The sequence below is a fragment of the Falco biarmicus genome, chromosome 2 (genome assembly GCF_023638135.1).
Source record: "Falco biarmicus isolate bFalBia1 chromosome 2, bFalBia1.pri, whole genome shotgun sequence".
Taxonomy (NCBI): domain Eukaryota; kingdom Metazoa; phylum Chordata; class Aves; order Falconiformes; family Falconidae; genus Falco; species Falco biarmicus.
Genome location: NC_079289.1, coordinates 95,849,733 through 95,866,338, shown reverse-complemented (window position 1 = coordinate 95,866,338; position 16,606 = coordinate 95,849,733). Strand labels below are relative to the sequence as shown.

Below are 16,606 nucleotides of genomic sequence, written 5' to 3'. Positions count from 1 at the left end.
TTGCCTTGATATAATCAAAAATAATCAGTACAACACTGCCCACAAGACAAAAGATAAGTGCAAGGCTTCCTTAGCGTCCCCTAAAAAACCTCAAGGCAATAGAGGAAGTACACTGATAAGCCTAAGTATAAAGGCCAAAGACAGACAAGATATGGAACATGAGCTGCTATTAATGTTAAATAATTGACAATTCATTAAGTACATTACTGAATAACAGGTTAATTTCCAAGAGGAAATGCCAGCTCCCTCCATGTCACACTGCCCACCTTAGTTTACTCTTAGCTCTCTGCAGGTGAAGCATGCACTACTGCATGAGTGGCTATGGACTAAAGCCTCAGTTTCAACACCCTGAAAGCTGCAACCCTCGCATTAACAAAAAACCAAACCAAACAAGCAAAACACCCACAGGCTTCACACATGCATTATCCTTCCCTCATATGAAAACAGGTTCTGAAGCCAATGGGTGTATATGGTGAATTTCTATTTTTTGTCACTGCCTATGCAAATTCTGGAAGAAGTCAGTGGGTTTCCCTTCACACTTACATTCAAGCGTACTTTGCACTTTTGTGTGAACGCAACTGCCTGTTTGCATGGTCTGGACAGGCCAATAGATGTGGATTACGCGTACATAAGAATGCAAACATATTCAAAGTATCATGCCCTCAGCTATTTGTAGACACTTCAAGCTTCAGCTGACAGCTAGAGAGAAAGAAGGCAGGTCATGGGACTCTTCAATCTTCTCTTAATTTGCAATTTATTCCAGTTCTACCCTTCTTAACACCCTGGTGTGAAGAGCCCTACATAGCATTTCTCTGAAGCAGGTTTTATCCTAGGAATGAAAGAAGGTGAGGATCCTAAGAAACTGTTTTATGTCCTAGCATCTGTTCTTCTACCCCAAATTCTTTCTCAGATCACTTAACAGGGGTTTTTATTGGAAGTATTTTATTATACATTTTTTCTCCCTCCACTGCAAGCGAAATTAAAAAGCAGTAATTCCAGAACCTCTACCCCATGTAACAACAACAACAACAACAAAAAAAAACAACCCAAAAAATCTAATACTGTTACTAGTTGCAGTACTGGAAAACCGGACAGCTCAGAGCATAAAATCTATTTACAAAGAATAGAACCATGCAAAGAAATGGTCTACCAGGTACCTATTTTACACGCAGGATTAACTTGCAGCTCAAACCACTGCACTGGGTTCTGCTGCCAAAGGTCTCTTCATAGCCTGTGTGTAGAAATATCTTTCAAAGAGCCTCGTAAAAATTTACTCTTACTTACCACCAAGAACATGATCAGAATTAGACCATGGGGATTTTTATTAATATTAGGATAAGGAATAATAGTTAAGATTTATTTCTAAATTTGTGGAGCTACATTAACAGAAGCATACATATATATATCAATCACACAGGTTTAGTCTTCCCCAGCCGAAAAAAAAATAGGTTGAAGGTGGATGGAATTTGTTAAATCTAAAAGAACTAGACAGAAGGAGGTAGCCAAAGGGAGTGAACAGGAAGATTTCTAAATAATCTCTCTGCCACTTTGCAATCTGGAACAGACTTGAACATTCCATGTGATCTTTTCCCATCAGCATCAGAGAAAGATTTCCACTACAGTTAGAATCTTCTGGGACTCATCAGGCTGGCTTCCACCTGAACAAAACCATTACTGTTTGAACATGACAGAAGAAATACTCCACAATCCACAGATAGATCAGGGTTTTTATCTGCTCCAGCTAGACCCTCCAGACCTACGGGCACGCACCACATTGTGATGGGTCTACTTACACGCCTCCTTGCTCGTGGCGCTGGCTCAGGTGTGTTCGGAGAAGTGGATTCGTTCGGCGTTTCTGAGGTTGAGCTAAGAGATGAGTTACTGCTTGAAAGTTCTTTGTTCTGCCTTTTAGTTCCGAACGGCAAGAGGAAGGCCACAAAATCTGAAACATCTTTTTGCTCTTCTCTCTGAGAATCTTGCTTGAGCTTGTAGGCCCGGTCATTAGCAATCACTTGGGACAAGGGCATTCCAAAAGCCTGGGGAATAAATTCTGCCACGACGACAACAAAAAATAACATTTACTGAAGGTCTGGTATTTATTTAGTACAGAAAGAATTAAGTTTTAAGCTGTTAAAAAGAAAACCAATCTGAAGTCCCTTTAAATACATAATAATTCCAGTGAGGTACTAGACTGCATAATAATAATAAAAACAATAATAATAATAACAACAACAGCAGCAACAGCAGCATTCAAACAATAAAATAATAGTGGACATGTGCCAGGTAATAGTAGCCCCATAGTATCTGAAGACTGTTTCCAGTTGGATCATGCAAGGTACACCACACAGAACCTTGGAAAATCACTTGGGAGCAGACCTAATTAAGATCTTAACTTCCACTGAAAGCAACTGGAAGTCAGACACCTTTGGCTACATCCAGATGGCAAAGGGCCATCCAAGGCTCTGGTAACCTCACACTGAGACTGGGGAGCCAAACTGGCCTGTGCCACAGCTCGTTCGTGCCTCAGACCCCTTCACCAGGTTTCTTTCTCACAAGTGCTGCAGGGCACCCGAGTCAAGGGGCACATGCACATGCATGGTCTCATTACAGGTCAGGAGGGTAAGTATGCACCTACCTGTACAGGGAGCTTGTAAGTGTATCCACTATTCAGACTAAGCCTTCAAGCAGATGGTTTTAAATATATACAAGAACTATACTGCTTTAACATACTGTAAGATTAAACCAGTTTAATAGTGGTGTATCAGTACAAAGGGTCTTTGTAACAGCACAAAGATATACAGGGACACGTAGAAATACAGAAAAATACAGGTTTCTCTTAAATAATAAAAAAAGCATAATCCCATCCCATATCAATATAACTGTAATGTACAAAACCAGCATATACTTCAGATCTCAAAGTAAAATGCTCAAATATTTTACAAAACAGAAAAATGCTCTGCAGGGAATCAGCTAAAACAACTAACATTGAAATTCTCATCATTAAGTTTCATATCTAGACCTATCTGAGATTAGTAGAATGAAAACCACTGGACCAGACTGCTAACTAGAATTCTTTTGTACCCAAATGGAATGAAAAAATAGCTATTGACTTTGTTCATCCTGGTGAAAATGGATTTATTTTTTTTTTTTTTTAAAGTATGAAAAAAGGAAAAACAGCAAAGGCAAACAATAAAATCCTTGTATACTACTTTGCTACAACCGACTAAATGATTAAAGTCCAAAGTTCCTCCCGGGACTTAAAGTCTGACTATGTCTTTGATGACACTTCCAAATTTTATCTAGGCTTGCATTATCATTAAGATTAAATTAAGGCAATGCAGAGTATATTTTATGAATCTTGAATGAGGACACTACTAGCCCACCATACTAAAGAGATAAAGGCCTGTTGTTCTGATTTGGTGAGAAATATTACTGCTCTTTAGAAGTATAAAATGTTAAGACATGAACTAACTTTGGTGGCCAGGCAAAACTAAACCAGGAAGCAGAGCCTCACAACATATCAAGAAATCTGGAGATGACCTGTGAGTACAATGACATCTAAACCCACCTGCATTAAATTTAGGACAAGAAAGAACATCATCACATGAGTATCAAGCAACGCAAGGACTGCCCGTTCCAGGAGTCCAGAGTTAGATCGATCCCTCCTGTACCCAGCAGAGTGTGCTTATAAAATGATGAGAGTATTAGTATTGACATTTTTTACTATTCTGAATTATCGTCTCAATGAATATTTAAGATCACAGACTTGAAACACACATATGCAACATGTCTCCACTTCTGGCTGTCTAACCGGGTACTTTGATGTACTCCAGCACCCCTATTCATCTGTCCTTCCACAACATTTCCTGAGAACAGCCACTAACACAAATCCTGAACATAAAATATTTCTCTGGTGTTGATTTACACCCATTCACGCTTCAAATTGGTATATGACAGCAGTATGTAGCTCAGTGATGCCCAACAACATGCTGATGCCATTGATCCTACAGCACACTAGGATCAACTGGGACAAGATCAGCAGGAGATAAGATCTCATCACTGTTTCATTAAAGTAATTTCATTAAAATGACCTTCTCCCTGACTGTGTTATGTAAAAGCTGGTATTCTGAGGTAGGTGTTGCTCCTGCTTGAAAATTCCAAGGTGTGGTTTGCCAAGTTTTTAATTGCTTCTGTTCAGCATGCCCGTAGAGCAGGGTAAGGACACCAAGCCTCTACTCTAGGCTGCTTTGCTGTACGCCTCCTTCTCAGAGGACATGAACCACTTCCCCGATTTCTCAATGTCTGGCAGACATGGAGAGCTGGATGAAAAACAACTGGCTGATTTTCAGATTAAATACAGATGGAAGTGATGCTGGCTGGCAGTAGTAATTACTTTAAAGAATTGGCAAAACCAGTAACTTTTTGCTCATTTGTTGAAATTAAAAGAATTGGTTGCATCTTCCGCATACTGGCTACAGTCTCAAGTTGCCAGTACTCAGTTGAGTACACAACTCAAGCTGTGTGTGTGTGTGTATGCATGCGCACCATGGGTGGTGGTGGTGAGCATGTTCTGCCCACCACTCTTCAGAAGTATTCAATCCCAACAGTCTTCCCGTTGGACAGGTAATGTCATGCCCGTTACAGTGAATGCCAGCCCTTTCAACATTTCAGATTCATTAAAAAAAAAAAAAAAAGAAAGGTTGTAGTCATGCAAAGTATTTAGCAATCCATTGATGGGGAAGAAAGGGCACTGACTCAGATGTAAGATGTCTAGGTTTGAGGCTCTGGTCTCACGATCAAAGTAAAAGTACCAACTTCCTATTTACTGCTGTAGGCTGGGGATCATCACTGTCGGAGATGTATGTATTTGTATGAAAAAATGTTCCTTAAAGCAGGGGCTCAAACTTTGGTCTGTATATATATACCATATATAAAATATATATTCTAAGTGAGTGCCAAAGCTACTAAGTTAGTTTCTCTCTGTAAATTCAACAAAGATTTGATCACTTAGTCAATTAGGAGAGTGGGCAACTTAGAAATTTTGCAGAAAGCACCATGTAAAAATGTGAAACAACATGGCAGACTCGTCAATCAGCTTGGAAACACAGACTCGTATACCTAGCCAGGCAGCACATAAGGACTTGACTTTTGATCCATTCTGGCTTTTTAGTGTTTACTGGCGAATGAGACAATTTGCTATTCTGCAGAAATGCGTAACTTCTCTTACCAGAAAGTCTATCTTGCAGCTGAGATAAGTTCCTTAAAATTTTAATCAAAAGTGGTATGTTCCTAAGAAATCTTTCTGTGGTGGTAAATCAGCATTTTCTAATAAAAAGCAGCATGTCACAGAAAAACTCCCCGCCAGAAGAAATAAGAGTTTTAGTGATCAGAAATTCTTTTATCTGCTAATCAAATGATGATATCCTGGATGGTGACCCATACAGTTAGCTTACTTGACCTCATGTCACCATGTCCACGTATAGTTTCAAAGACTTCTCTGAAGTTTCAGCTGGTGAAAATTGTGGTTTCCATCCCACAAACCATAACAGTCTATTAAGAACCAGTGAGGTCTATATTCTAGACCCTAATGAGGCCTTTGATGCTAATAAAGTGAAGAGCATACAAGACACCAACTTACTCCCTTCTCCAGCTAGTCAGAGCTCATTGACCTTCAAGGACTGATACAAGGTCTTCTCAATTACTCAGACTTGTTCTGTGCATAGGTCTTGAGAAATACCTCTAAATTTACCCTGCATAGCTGGGAAGTAAACGTGGAAGACCTTTTCAGGAGTTCTGAGCTATGGAAAAATCAAACATCTACTGCTGGATCTGCGAATGCCACAGAGCTGTCAGGAAAGCCATCTCCCAGGAACTCCAGCATACAGAGTGGCTCTGCCAAGGCCCCTCAGATGAACCTGCCTAGTATTTATATTGAAGCACAAGCAGAAAGGATGATTCTCAGTTGCTCAACAAATCACGTAACAAGTGATTATTATTTCTGAGCAGGTAGGGATTACTGGAACCAAGGCAATACGGAGCTGGTTTATTGACAAAATCTTCTAGGAGAAATCCTTTCTGGGAAGCATCTCTCTCAGGAATGCCTGTGTGTACTTTCCAAGTAGGCATGCTTACGCTGACCCCCATATCACTGGCAGGAGACAGACAAAAGGCTCCGCTTCTGCTGCCATCAACATTAGTGGTGAATCGGTAAGGGAACAGTCCTGAGTCGCCAGCATGCAGAGCATCCTGAGAATTTCTTATTCCAAGCAGCACTGATATTTTACTGCTCCTCCAGCCCAAGTACTGTTTGTCAGCAGCTAAAGCAAATGTTTGGAGATATATGTACACTGCATGATTGAGAGTCAATATGGCCATTAATAACAAGGAGGCTGGTTAGAGAAAAGCAAAGACACTCAATGATGGAAGCTGAAAATATTGCTTAAATATCTGGGCAGAGTGCAGCTCTCCTGTTTCATCAGTTTATATCCAGCAAGCTTTGCTATATCCTGCTCTGGTGAGTCATTCAGAGATGTAAAAACAATTTTAAAACCACTTGTTTTAGAATTTTCCCCATTTTAACGAGATGATGGCAGATGTAAAAAAGGACAAAATAAAGACATGAATCTCATTTTAAATGCATTTAATTCTACGTTAGTGTGTCTTTGTTGGCCTTCAGAAGTATAAGAGTTTGCTGAAATTCTCAACAGATAGATTGATCGACCGATCCATCTAAATAAAAAGTGATGTTAGGAGACTAAAAACTCCACAGATTGGACCAAGTTCTAAAATGAGTCATTAAATCTCCAAATAGTCTTAGAAGAAATGAGTATTATATACTTTTGGTTATGTCTTTTAAGTGCAGATACTCAGTGGGGTGAGGTGAAGGAGAACAGTCTTGGGCGCAAATTGGAGAGAGGTGGTACCTCCCCAGAGAGAACAACTCCAGAATTCTACATTCTAGGGTGGTTCAGTACAAGTCAGTGCTGAAGGAGAGGGCTTGTCAGGCAAGACCAAGGATGCAAAAGTCCTCCCTGTTCCTTCTCAGGAACTGCCAACACCTGAAGACACAACACTGGCCGCATGCAGTACAAGCTGCACAAGGCTCATATTTCATGCACCCTGAAGCAAAATCTCCATCACGCATGGCTTCCTGCACCAGGGGCACTATTACATGGTGCTGTGTGATCATCAGGATTAACCTTCAGGAACCTACCTATTAACACAAAAAAAAAAGGCTTTTCAGGTGGCACATACTCCATGCAAAAGCTAACAACACAGCTACTTCAGCTGTTATTTGTCCTGGTATGTGGGGTCTCCCAGGATGGGATATAGGAAACTCAAAATGTTTGGAATTAACTACGTACTCTTCAAACTGCAACTGTGCTTACAAAAGTGATGGTGAAGGGACAAAAATGCTGTTTGCGTTAAGGCAGCCACAACTCGTCTATAAAATGTTCTGGAAATCAGCTTTCCTGCTTCCCCTCTGATGTCCTGCAGCCTGGTCTTGCTGTTTCCCTCTCATCACAGTGCAGCTGGACTAGTTACCAAACAAAAACAAAAACCAAACCAAAACAAAACCACAAAAACTCAAAACGAAACAGATGGAAGGCATGAGGACTAGGGACCTGCCCCGGCCCTGCACTAAGTGCTCCCTCCTTCTGTGTGAGCACACCCACGTCCACTGTGTGGAGTGTTTGTTTTGGACTGGTTGCCCAGAAATGGAAGATACTCTCTTTATAAAATCAATGGTAGAAATGTTTGTTAAAAAACTACCGTGGAACAGACCAGGATAATACCTGTAGCTCGCTGTGACACACATGCTGAGGGAGGTTAACTCTGACTTTGGGTGGCACAGAGACCACTGTTCAGGGAAAGTGGGGCTTGGATAAGCTTATCCTTATGGCGACCAGCAGCATGAGGCCTTACATTTTTCTTTCCAGAGCCAGCTCATCACCTGAAAGCTGGGTCATGCTGTCCCCCCTAACTCCTGAGGCTGGGGGAGATGCTGGTGCTGCTGCTTCCCACAGGGAAACAGCCACCTTTCACCAACTGTGCCAGGCTAATGGCCCACATGGCACAATCCAGCACCTCCTAGTTGACCATCCCCTTGGCTGTCATGGATTAAGAGTCTGCTCAGCAAGTATCCATGGGGCAGATGATCTTTAATAACTCAGAAGGGCAGAGAAAAGTACACCAGAAACAACCATGGACAGAAACCCTGAGAAGCAGGGCGCCATATGCTGCTGTCTAGGCTATTTTTGCCTAACATTTGCTGTTGACAACAAAGAAGAGCCAACATGACTTTATTTTCACTCTGCTGACACAACTTGGTTGGGAACCTGACTCCTTCCAAATTCCTGGCCCTCTTTATTCTTACTGATCAACCTGATGTCCTGAAGGAAGGAAAGAAATACAAATTCTGCTGTTTGCACAGTGCTGAGGTACTTTCTCCTCAGGGGGTGCTCCTACAGTATTTTATACATGGAGAGAGCATGTAAGACATATCTATAAATGAGAATAAGGCAGTGGAAGATGGGAGAAAGAGGATAAAAGCAGAGGGGTACATGTTTGAAATGCCTGAAGTTAAAAGAAGAAGGAAGAAAAGATAAAAAAAGGAATTAAAATTAAGAGACTCAGCATAGTGTAAAAACGCTTGGGTATAGTTAACCAGAAGATATGGACAATGCTGCAAAACAGGAAGTAGATAAATACATACAAGGATGAATAAGTACGAAGTGCTGACCTTTGCTGTGGGCAACTACTGAGCCCTAAAGAGCCAAGTGCACTCAGAAAAATCCATCAGATTAAAACCAGAAAGTATCCCCAAAGTTGTTAACTGATTGGAGTATAAATGTTACCATGCAGGGCAGACAAACAAAAAAATCCTTGAACAGAAATGTAACAGCAGAAAATAACGTTATCTGTATGTAAGTGCTCAACCAGTACAGTTGTGTAATTATCAGAAACAGGTGTCAGCTGAAATAAAACAAGGCTGTAAGGAAATCACGAGTACAGGGCAATGTAAGAAAAATTGTTTGAAAGATCTTCGGCAGCAAAGAATCTAGAGGAATAAAGAGCAACTCTGGGTTAAGAATACAGAGCAACTCCAGGTTAAGCATTTGTATGCATCACCAAAGGAAGTTATCACTTCTCAAGGCACCACACCAAAAAGGCATTAAAGGAGCTCTGGAATTGCAATTGCAAAGATCCACCAGGTTTGGGTGACATGACAAAATTTGGTCTTTGGTGAATTATCAAATCAATTTATTATTGCTCAAATCTGCTACTGCAATGAAAAATGTGAGAATAAAAAGATAAACTATATTTAACTCTCAAAAGAGCTTCTAAATAGGAGACTATCAAAGTCCTCCTACCCATATGAGGGGGGAAATAAAAGCGTTCAGTGCATCAACAATTTGTGAGACACAGAATGTTTAAAAGATTAAAAAAAAAAAAAAAGGCAGTAAGTGATTAGCCATTTCTGATGCAGAACACTGCACAGACTACTATGAAGATCAGTGTCTGGCAAATGCACTGAAAAGTAGGGAAGGTTTTGCAACAGAACTGTGTTGCTTTGCACTTCTAACTGCACGGAGAACTATAGGAAAAAAACCAAGAAAACAAAGTAACATAATGACTAATTAATTACAGTGCAGCCAAATGTAATGCTTTGATAGGAGCAGTACAAAATAGATTATTCCCCAAAGGTGGCTATAAAAAACATTCAACCACTAAATGTGTTCCTTCAAGACTCCCTCTGCATATGGGCTCAGTCCTACATCAAGCAATTCTCATAAAAAATGAAAGATTTGGTACTTGCAATGCAACATGGGAGGCCACTGGATTTATCCAAACAAATATGTCAGGAGACTTTCAGTTTTAGAAAGGCAAACGTTTTCCATAGCCATTTTAAAATCAAGAAAATAATAATCCCATATATGAAGTCATCAAACTAACAAAAATTAAAAGGAAAGCATTTACTTGCTGACAAATATCTAAAGTAACTTTGAAATGGGGATGTTCATTTTTTCAATGGACTTTTGAAGTTCCATCCTTCTGCCAAACAATTACAACCAATAACATCAGAGTTACCAGATCACTTCTCTTGTTACAAATTTGTGCTTTTGTGTGTGCACCTTTGTGAAACTGGGGTGTTAATACTGAGTTTTACCACCACTTTTCCAGAACTTCTTTTCCAGGAAGGAGCACAAAATTAGATGCACCTACGTGCAGAAAACTGCAATGGCAGAGACACTTTTCAGCTCTCAACATCCAGACTTAGTTTAAATGGCTGCAAATTACAGGTCAAGTCCAGTGGATTAGAACCCAGCCCACAAAGCTGATTAGTGTCCACACAAAAGAGTACAATTGTATCTGTAAATCCGTGTCACATGGAGTCTAATAAAATCCAACTGATTGGTAATACTGAAGCATTTATGTATTTTAAACAACAGCTATATTCCTAAGGTTAAAAAAACAGAAAAGCAAACCAACTGACTTGCTTGGGCAGGGCTGGGTTCACATGCTTTGCAAATTGAAAGAGGAGAGTGCAAAGGCAGGTAAACAACTGGATTATATTACCCAGACCACACTCTGCAATGAATGGTGAAAATGGGGAGAAAGAGCAATGAAGAAAAGATGCAGTCCTTTAACTCCTCCTTTCTCCCAGGAAATAAGCTTTCAATTGAAGAGATCTGGGTAATACTAATGACAAACAGAAAAGATAAAACGTATTTTTCACCTGGGAAGTAAATACCTGGGCAGCACACCAGTAACATTCTCCTACTTCATAATGTATACATGTAAGACTGAAGAAATCTCATATGCAAAACTAAGGCCTGACCAGTAAATATGTACTCATTTTATTTTACCTTTGTCTCTGTTCTTCTCCTTTCCTAATGAGTCCAGTTTCTTTCTTAATGATTTCTTCCTCTTTTGTCCATCTGTAAGAGGAAAAAGGAAAAAAAAAAGAAAAGGGAAGTAAGTGAGGAGAAAGAATGCTGAACAAACCGCGGCACAAGCGGTAAGAACATGGAGTGAGATGGCCACAGCACTTGGGGTCAGGAAGGGTGTTGAGGTACATTTCACAAAGGCTGAGGACTATTACAGTCCTTCAGCCCAAAGGAGTGCTGCTTTGTTCACCCACGTGATGAGGCTTTACCGGGGAACTAAAATACATCACTGCGTGCTGATGGGCATTCTACACACGCGTGGTCACACAGCCTACATGGCGGAATGGTAAGCTCATTTTGAAGACTTAACAATGAAGGTTTGCTGCTGGATGCTCCTATAGCAACATACCATAAACCTAAAAGGTACTGGTTAGCCCTCTGCCATGGTCACATGACTGTGGTTCAGGTGTGGAGCTGAAGGTAGTATTTGGAAAGGGAGGATTGATAACCTCCAGGATAAATTCTGCATACCAGTCTTACCAGTTTGTGATAGCTGACCACCTTCACACAACCCATCTGATCCGAACTCACACAGGGAACTTGCAGTTTGGCACAGCATGTCCAGATCGGTTCAGAAAGATTAGAGTCTCAGAGAAATTATTGTTCTGACACCCTATATATAATCCAAGTTTTCACTAAGGTATTAAAGACCAAAGATTTTAAGCAACAGTGTAGGCAGGTTCGTTCTTGAAACAATTATGGCAAAAGGTTGGCTGTCATTATTTCCTTCAGCAGCATCTTTTATAATGAAAAGCCAACAAAAATGCATTTTATTTATTAGGTCTCAGCAAATACCAGGGATTAAGACATGGGCCTGCTTTAACTTGCACTTTAAGTTCCAAAAACTTATAAAGGGTCTAACGTCAGGACTAATGCTAATGCTAACAGAAGCACCACTCCACCTAATTAATGAATGTACCTTTTACCTTACTGGTTTTGTAATAGGGCAAAAACTCAAAAATGAACACATTGTATCTGTGTTTCACTTCTATAGTAAGAAGGTCACCAAATAATCTGCCTCAACAAGTTTTTCTAGTTATGTAAGCCAGTGTCTTAAGTGCTCTTTTACAGCAGGGAACATACCATAGGGGAGTGAAGTGGATCTCCATCAATTAACTCTCATCTCCGCAATTAGGGGTCATGAGAGAACACAAGCTGTTTCCCCACAGTTTTCCCTCAACTGCTATTGAAAGCCATGTCCAGATAATTAGTCAACAGACAGCTGGACAAATTCTGAGTTTTTCACAGCTAGTTAATATCCTTTTACTTTAAAATTAACTTTTTTTTTTACCTTATGTAACTATGGTTTGATTAACTCCACTGGCACACTTGCACTCTGCATTTAGAGCATATTTGCTCCCAGCACTCACTTAACTATGATACTTGGTTTTTGTCGCTTAGGTAGATCATCATTAGCCAGTTATGTTAATTCTCCTTTTTCTTCACCTGCTCTGGTGAGAATTCATCTCTCTGAAGGAAGTCTGAGTAGAATGGATAAGGTATTCTGGATGAGAATTCAGCAGTATAATGGTGGTAATTCATTGCCTGATACAGTCTATGATTAGATTTTCCTTTTCTGTAGATGCATGACGAGTTCATAACTCAAAGTCATACTTTGATTGATTAATATACCCAGTCTTTTCATACCTTCTGACATTTCCAGTTGATAAGACTGAGTTTATTACAGAAATTCTTTCACCTCTTGGCAATATGAATAGTCGGTAGCCTGCTTACATACATGACAGTACTGCTGGTTTTTATAAGGTTACCCACCACTATTATGTTCTGGCTTTATAAATATATTAAATAATTTCCAAATTATTTTTCATGTTATAAATTCAAATTACTGCATCACAGTAGGCTTTTGATAAATGACTTCTATTTCTTTGGAGCCTTACAGCCTTATTCTCCAAAGACCCATTCATTGTTAAGCCGACATTCTACTGAAGTCTACTGAGACGTAAAAATGAGAATAAAAGTTGAAATTGGATATAAAATAGTGTGTTTTACTATTATACCTATACAATGGCAACTTCTGGAGTGTTTCAGTGTCCTGAAATACAGCAAAAAATTAATGCTATTCAATATTGAATACAGAAACGAAGAGCACTCATATCCACATCAAAAACAGGTTAACAACTTCTATAGCCAAACTATCAATACTTTCTCATGAACCTTGTTCTTAATGGATGATTCTTTCAACACCAGCAGTGACGTAATTCCTTAGTAAATGACAGGCTGGGACAACATTTGTGCATTTGCCTCTGCAAGCCTAGATTTTTGGATACAAGTGATACTCGTGCCCAGAGGAATGTAAGAAGCAGCAAGCAATTTTGGAGGAGACAAACCAGAAAATACAGAAGAGTGCACCCTGTGCACTCCAGCAAAGAAAGAGATTGCTGAGTGATAGAAGACAGACACCTAGCTTCATCAAATGGGAGCAGTTCCACTGAAGGCAGCGGAGCTACGACCACTTACATTTACAGTTTACCCCATGGCAAGAGAAAGAATTGCATATGAAAATAAGACTGAGTGGAATCTCAGTGAAAAGCTAAAGCTTAGCAGATCTGCCAAGAGGTCTAAGGTCAGTTCCAGCTCTCCTCCTCCCTAGCAAAAGACATGAATAATTAAAATCTATATTCTGTAAAAAAAATAAATAAATGTTTTGAAATGATTGTTGATTCACGTTACATCAGGTATGAACACTGCTGAAATATTCATAACATGCTTAAAGACGTGCAACTCTAGCAGTTTTACATCTTAAATTAACCCAATTCATAGCAATAATGCTTAGTCCTTATTATCTGCAGTCTGTTTTGAGAATATAATTAATATCCAAAGCATCCTTGAGAAACAGGCAAAGCATTATTACCCATGCATAATACCTACTGTACGTTTTAAAATTAAAAGCAAATATTTATGCAAAATAGTATTCTATCAGCCCAAAGTACTATTAAATATGGACTGGTATTTTAATTCACAGTTTGGGAATGTTTAAACCACAAAGTGATAAATGTTGGGCTTTTATCCAGCCTTTTCTGTCTATAATTATCAACTAAAGGCTTCTTTCTATAGGTCAACAATATATTACTACTTCAACAGATTCCACTCAAGAATATTAACAAGAGAAGTACTCAAAAGACAACAACTGTCAAAGTGAAGGAAGCTGCAATTTTTTTCTTCATTTACCCATTCTGATTTTTCTGAGGAACACCCTCCCAGACAGCTGTGCAGATTAGTTTCTCCAGAAATGAACTTGGTTTGTTCAATGTTCACTAATTTATGTTCATTGCATTTTTCACTGCAATGCATACATCACTCTCTGGGCATCTATATATTAAGACTAGCATGATGAATTTTTAAAAGACCAAGAGTCTAGAATCAAACTCCTGAGTGCATATTAAATTGTTACATGACCTGTTTTTCCAAAGTGCTGAGCACTTCCAGGTTCAGTTAATGCCAAAAAGACTTTTCTATTTGAAAAATTAGGTCATCTTTTTAGAACTCTCTCAGTGAACCACAGCCTACAGAACACAAAAGAGTATTTGCACTGACATACCAACTTTGGACAAGAATTGAGGAGTTAGACTTCTGGGATTATTATTTTTTAAATTTTGGGTTAGGGTTGAAATTAACCTGCAGTGTCATCACTAACACCATTTAATTAGCAGTTACACTCTCAAATCCTAGATTCTATAGAGTCCATTTCAGGGCCTAAATTTTACTCTGAGACCATGATTCTAAAAACTAGGTAAGAAGAAGCCATTTTCATGCTGATGATATATAAATTTCCACTCTAAAAGGTAAAGAAAGAGAACTTTGTATTTTTTTAAATGACAGATTACTCTGTTGCTTTACACATGACCACCTACCAGCGCCATGTATGACTCCAAGAGAGACAGTGCAGGCTGAATCATGTTACTATTATTTACTTCCAGTACTGCTTTACTCATTTTAAAGTTAGGAAAATTCACAAGTCTATTTGGTAGATGCAGGTGCTGCTCAGCATAAGCAAAAGCATCACCAAGTACACAGAATTTGTTCAAGGTGATAAAGTTGGTGGCACATCTAGACTTAAGGTTCAGGAACTCTTTAGCCACCAGTTTCATATTTTATCTCTTAATATTAAGCCACTATACTGTGAAGCCCTAATCCAGTATGCTTTTCGTAATTAGTATAATATGCAGAAGAAAGTATGACAGCACCTGAGCTTTCGAAGTAATTTTTATGACACTATTATAATATTAGGCTTCAGATCATGGGAAGTACCTTGTCAATAAGCTTGAAGTGAATCTGTAACAAAATTATGATTCCTCAGCACTTTCTTTCCTTATACATGGGCTTGTGGATTATATATAAGAAAGGATGTTCTTTTTGCTTTAGATGCCAGGACACTTTTTTGTTAATCAAACACATAATTCATAAATTCATACAGAGACTTTAACTTAGTGGGTTTCTGACAAAAGAGATCTTCTGTTGCTTATCAGGTTACTGATTAAATAGAACTCACCTTCCCATCTATCGCTAACCTCCTTTGCTTAAAGAATTGTGTTTCTTGTCCATTTAGGGAAGAAAATTTGTTGTGTTCTATAATTAAGGGTTATTTTCACACAGCGTAAGGAGAGGGGTTATGTGAGAGATGAAGATCATAGCTCATTTAACAAAACAGAAATGGATGAAAAGAATGATGTTGTGAGCTTTCTAAAATGCTTTTTCATAGTAGTTATATTCATGGGTGTTTTCCCTTAATAGGCATTAGTAATTGGATCTAATTGCATTTAAAGAGGAAAAAAAATAGAATGTGTTTTCTAAAAGTGTAATCCATTCTGTCTTGAAAATTACTACCACTGACACCACAAAGCACCAAGTATGACCTCTCTTGAGGACTTGTCAGTTCACTCATCGAGACAGACGCATTTCCCAAGAGCTAGCCTCCCACACGCAGCCTGTGAGCCAAACGTTAAGCTACAGTCTCTCTTGCCTGCACATTACCATAAGTAATAGAGACCTTGCGACCAGAAAGCACTGCTAAATTCTGTTGACAGCACAAGACAAGACTGTGCTTCGTTCACTGACAGTTGCACTGTGTGGTTGAAGTCACTTTGCTGGGTCACTATACAAAGCAAATTTGCTTCCGAATGCACAGTTGGAGCCACCCTACTGAAGAAGGTGGTGCTGTTTTTTTACTTAGCCATTTCTGTGACTATAAAAGTCCATGTTCAAATATTTATTTAGATTAGCTTCTTGTTAAAAGGCCCTGTCCCCATACAGTAACTTCCGAAGAACCGCCAGCTGCAGCACAGATGGAAGGTAAACAACTTCAACCAGGGAACCAGGAATTATGGTTTTTGGCACATAAGCAATATGAAAATAGAAGGGGTGAGCCTACAGGCATTACCCAACCGAGAGGGAGTGAACCAAAGGGTAACTTGCTATACATTTTTCTCTGGGAAGGTCTTTTGATGGAGCACATGCCTAGTGTCAATATTGGAAGTAAAACCTGCCTCTGGGTAGATTGAAATTAGAGGGAACCACTCCTTCTATACTTCAGGGCAGTATTTGCTACACTGAGACTGATGACAGTCACAAAACAGTAATGTGATGCAGCAGGTACAAGACAAAATACAGGCACTGTATTTTTTCATATTGTAGCA

General features: G+C 39.3%; 1 protein-coding gene across 7 annotated transcripts in view; it reads right to left on the bottom strand.

Moving 5' to 3' along the window:
* The window catches only part of ARHGAP6 (Rho GTPase activating protein 6), a 336,203-nt gene that overhangs the window by 32,280 nt on the left and 287,317 nt on the right, over window positions 1–16,606 (bottom strand). For all 7 annotated transcript variants that reach the window (XM_056328242.1, XM_056328245.1, XM_056328243.1 and 4 more), the window contains 2 exons: window positions 10,872–10,943; window positions 1,794–2,050 (listed from right to left, as the gene is read on the bottom strand). In XM_056328242.1, coding sequence (XP_056184217.1) covers window positions 1,794–2,050; window positions 10,872–10,943 — 329 coding nt within the window. The remainder of the gene's footprint in view (window positions 1–1,793; window positions 2,051–10,871; window positions 10,944–16,606) is intronic.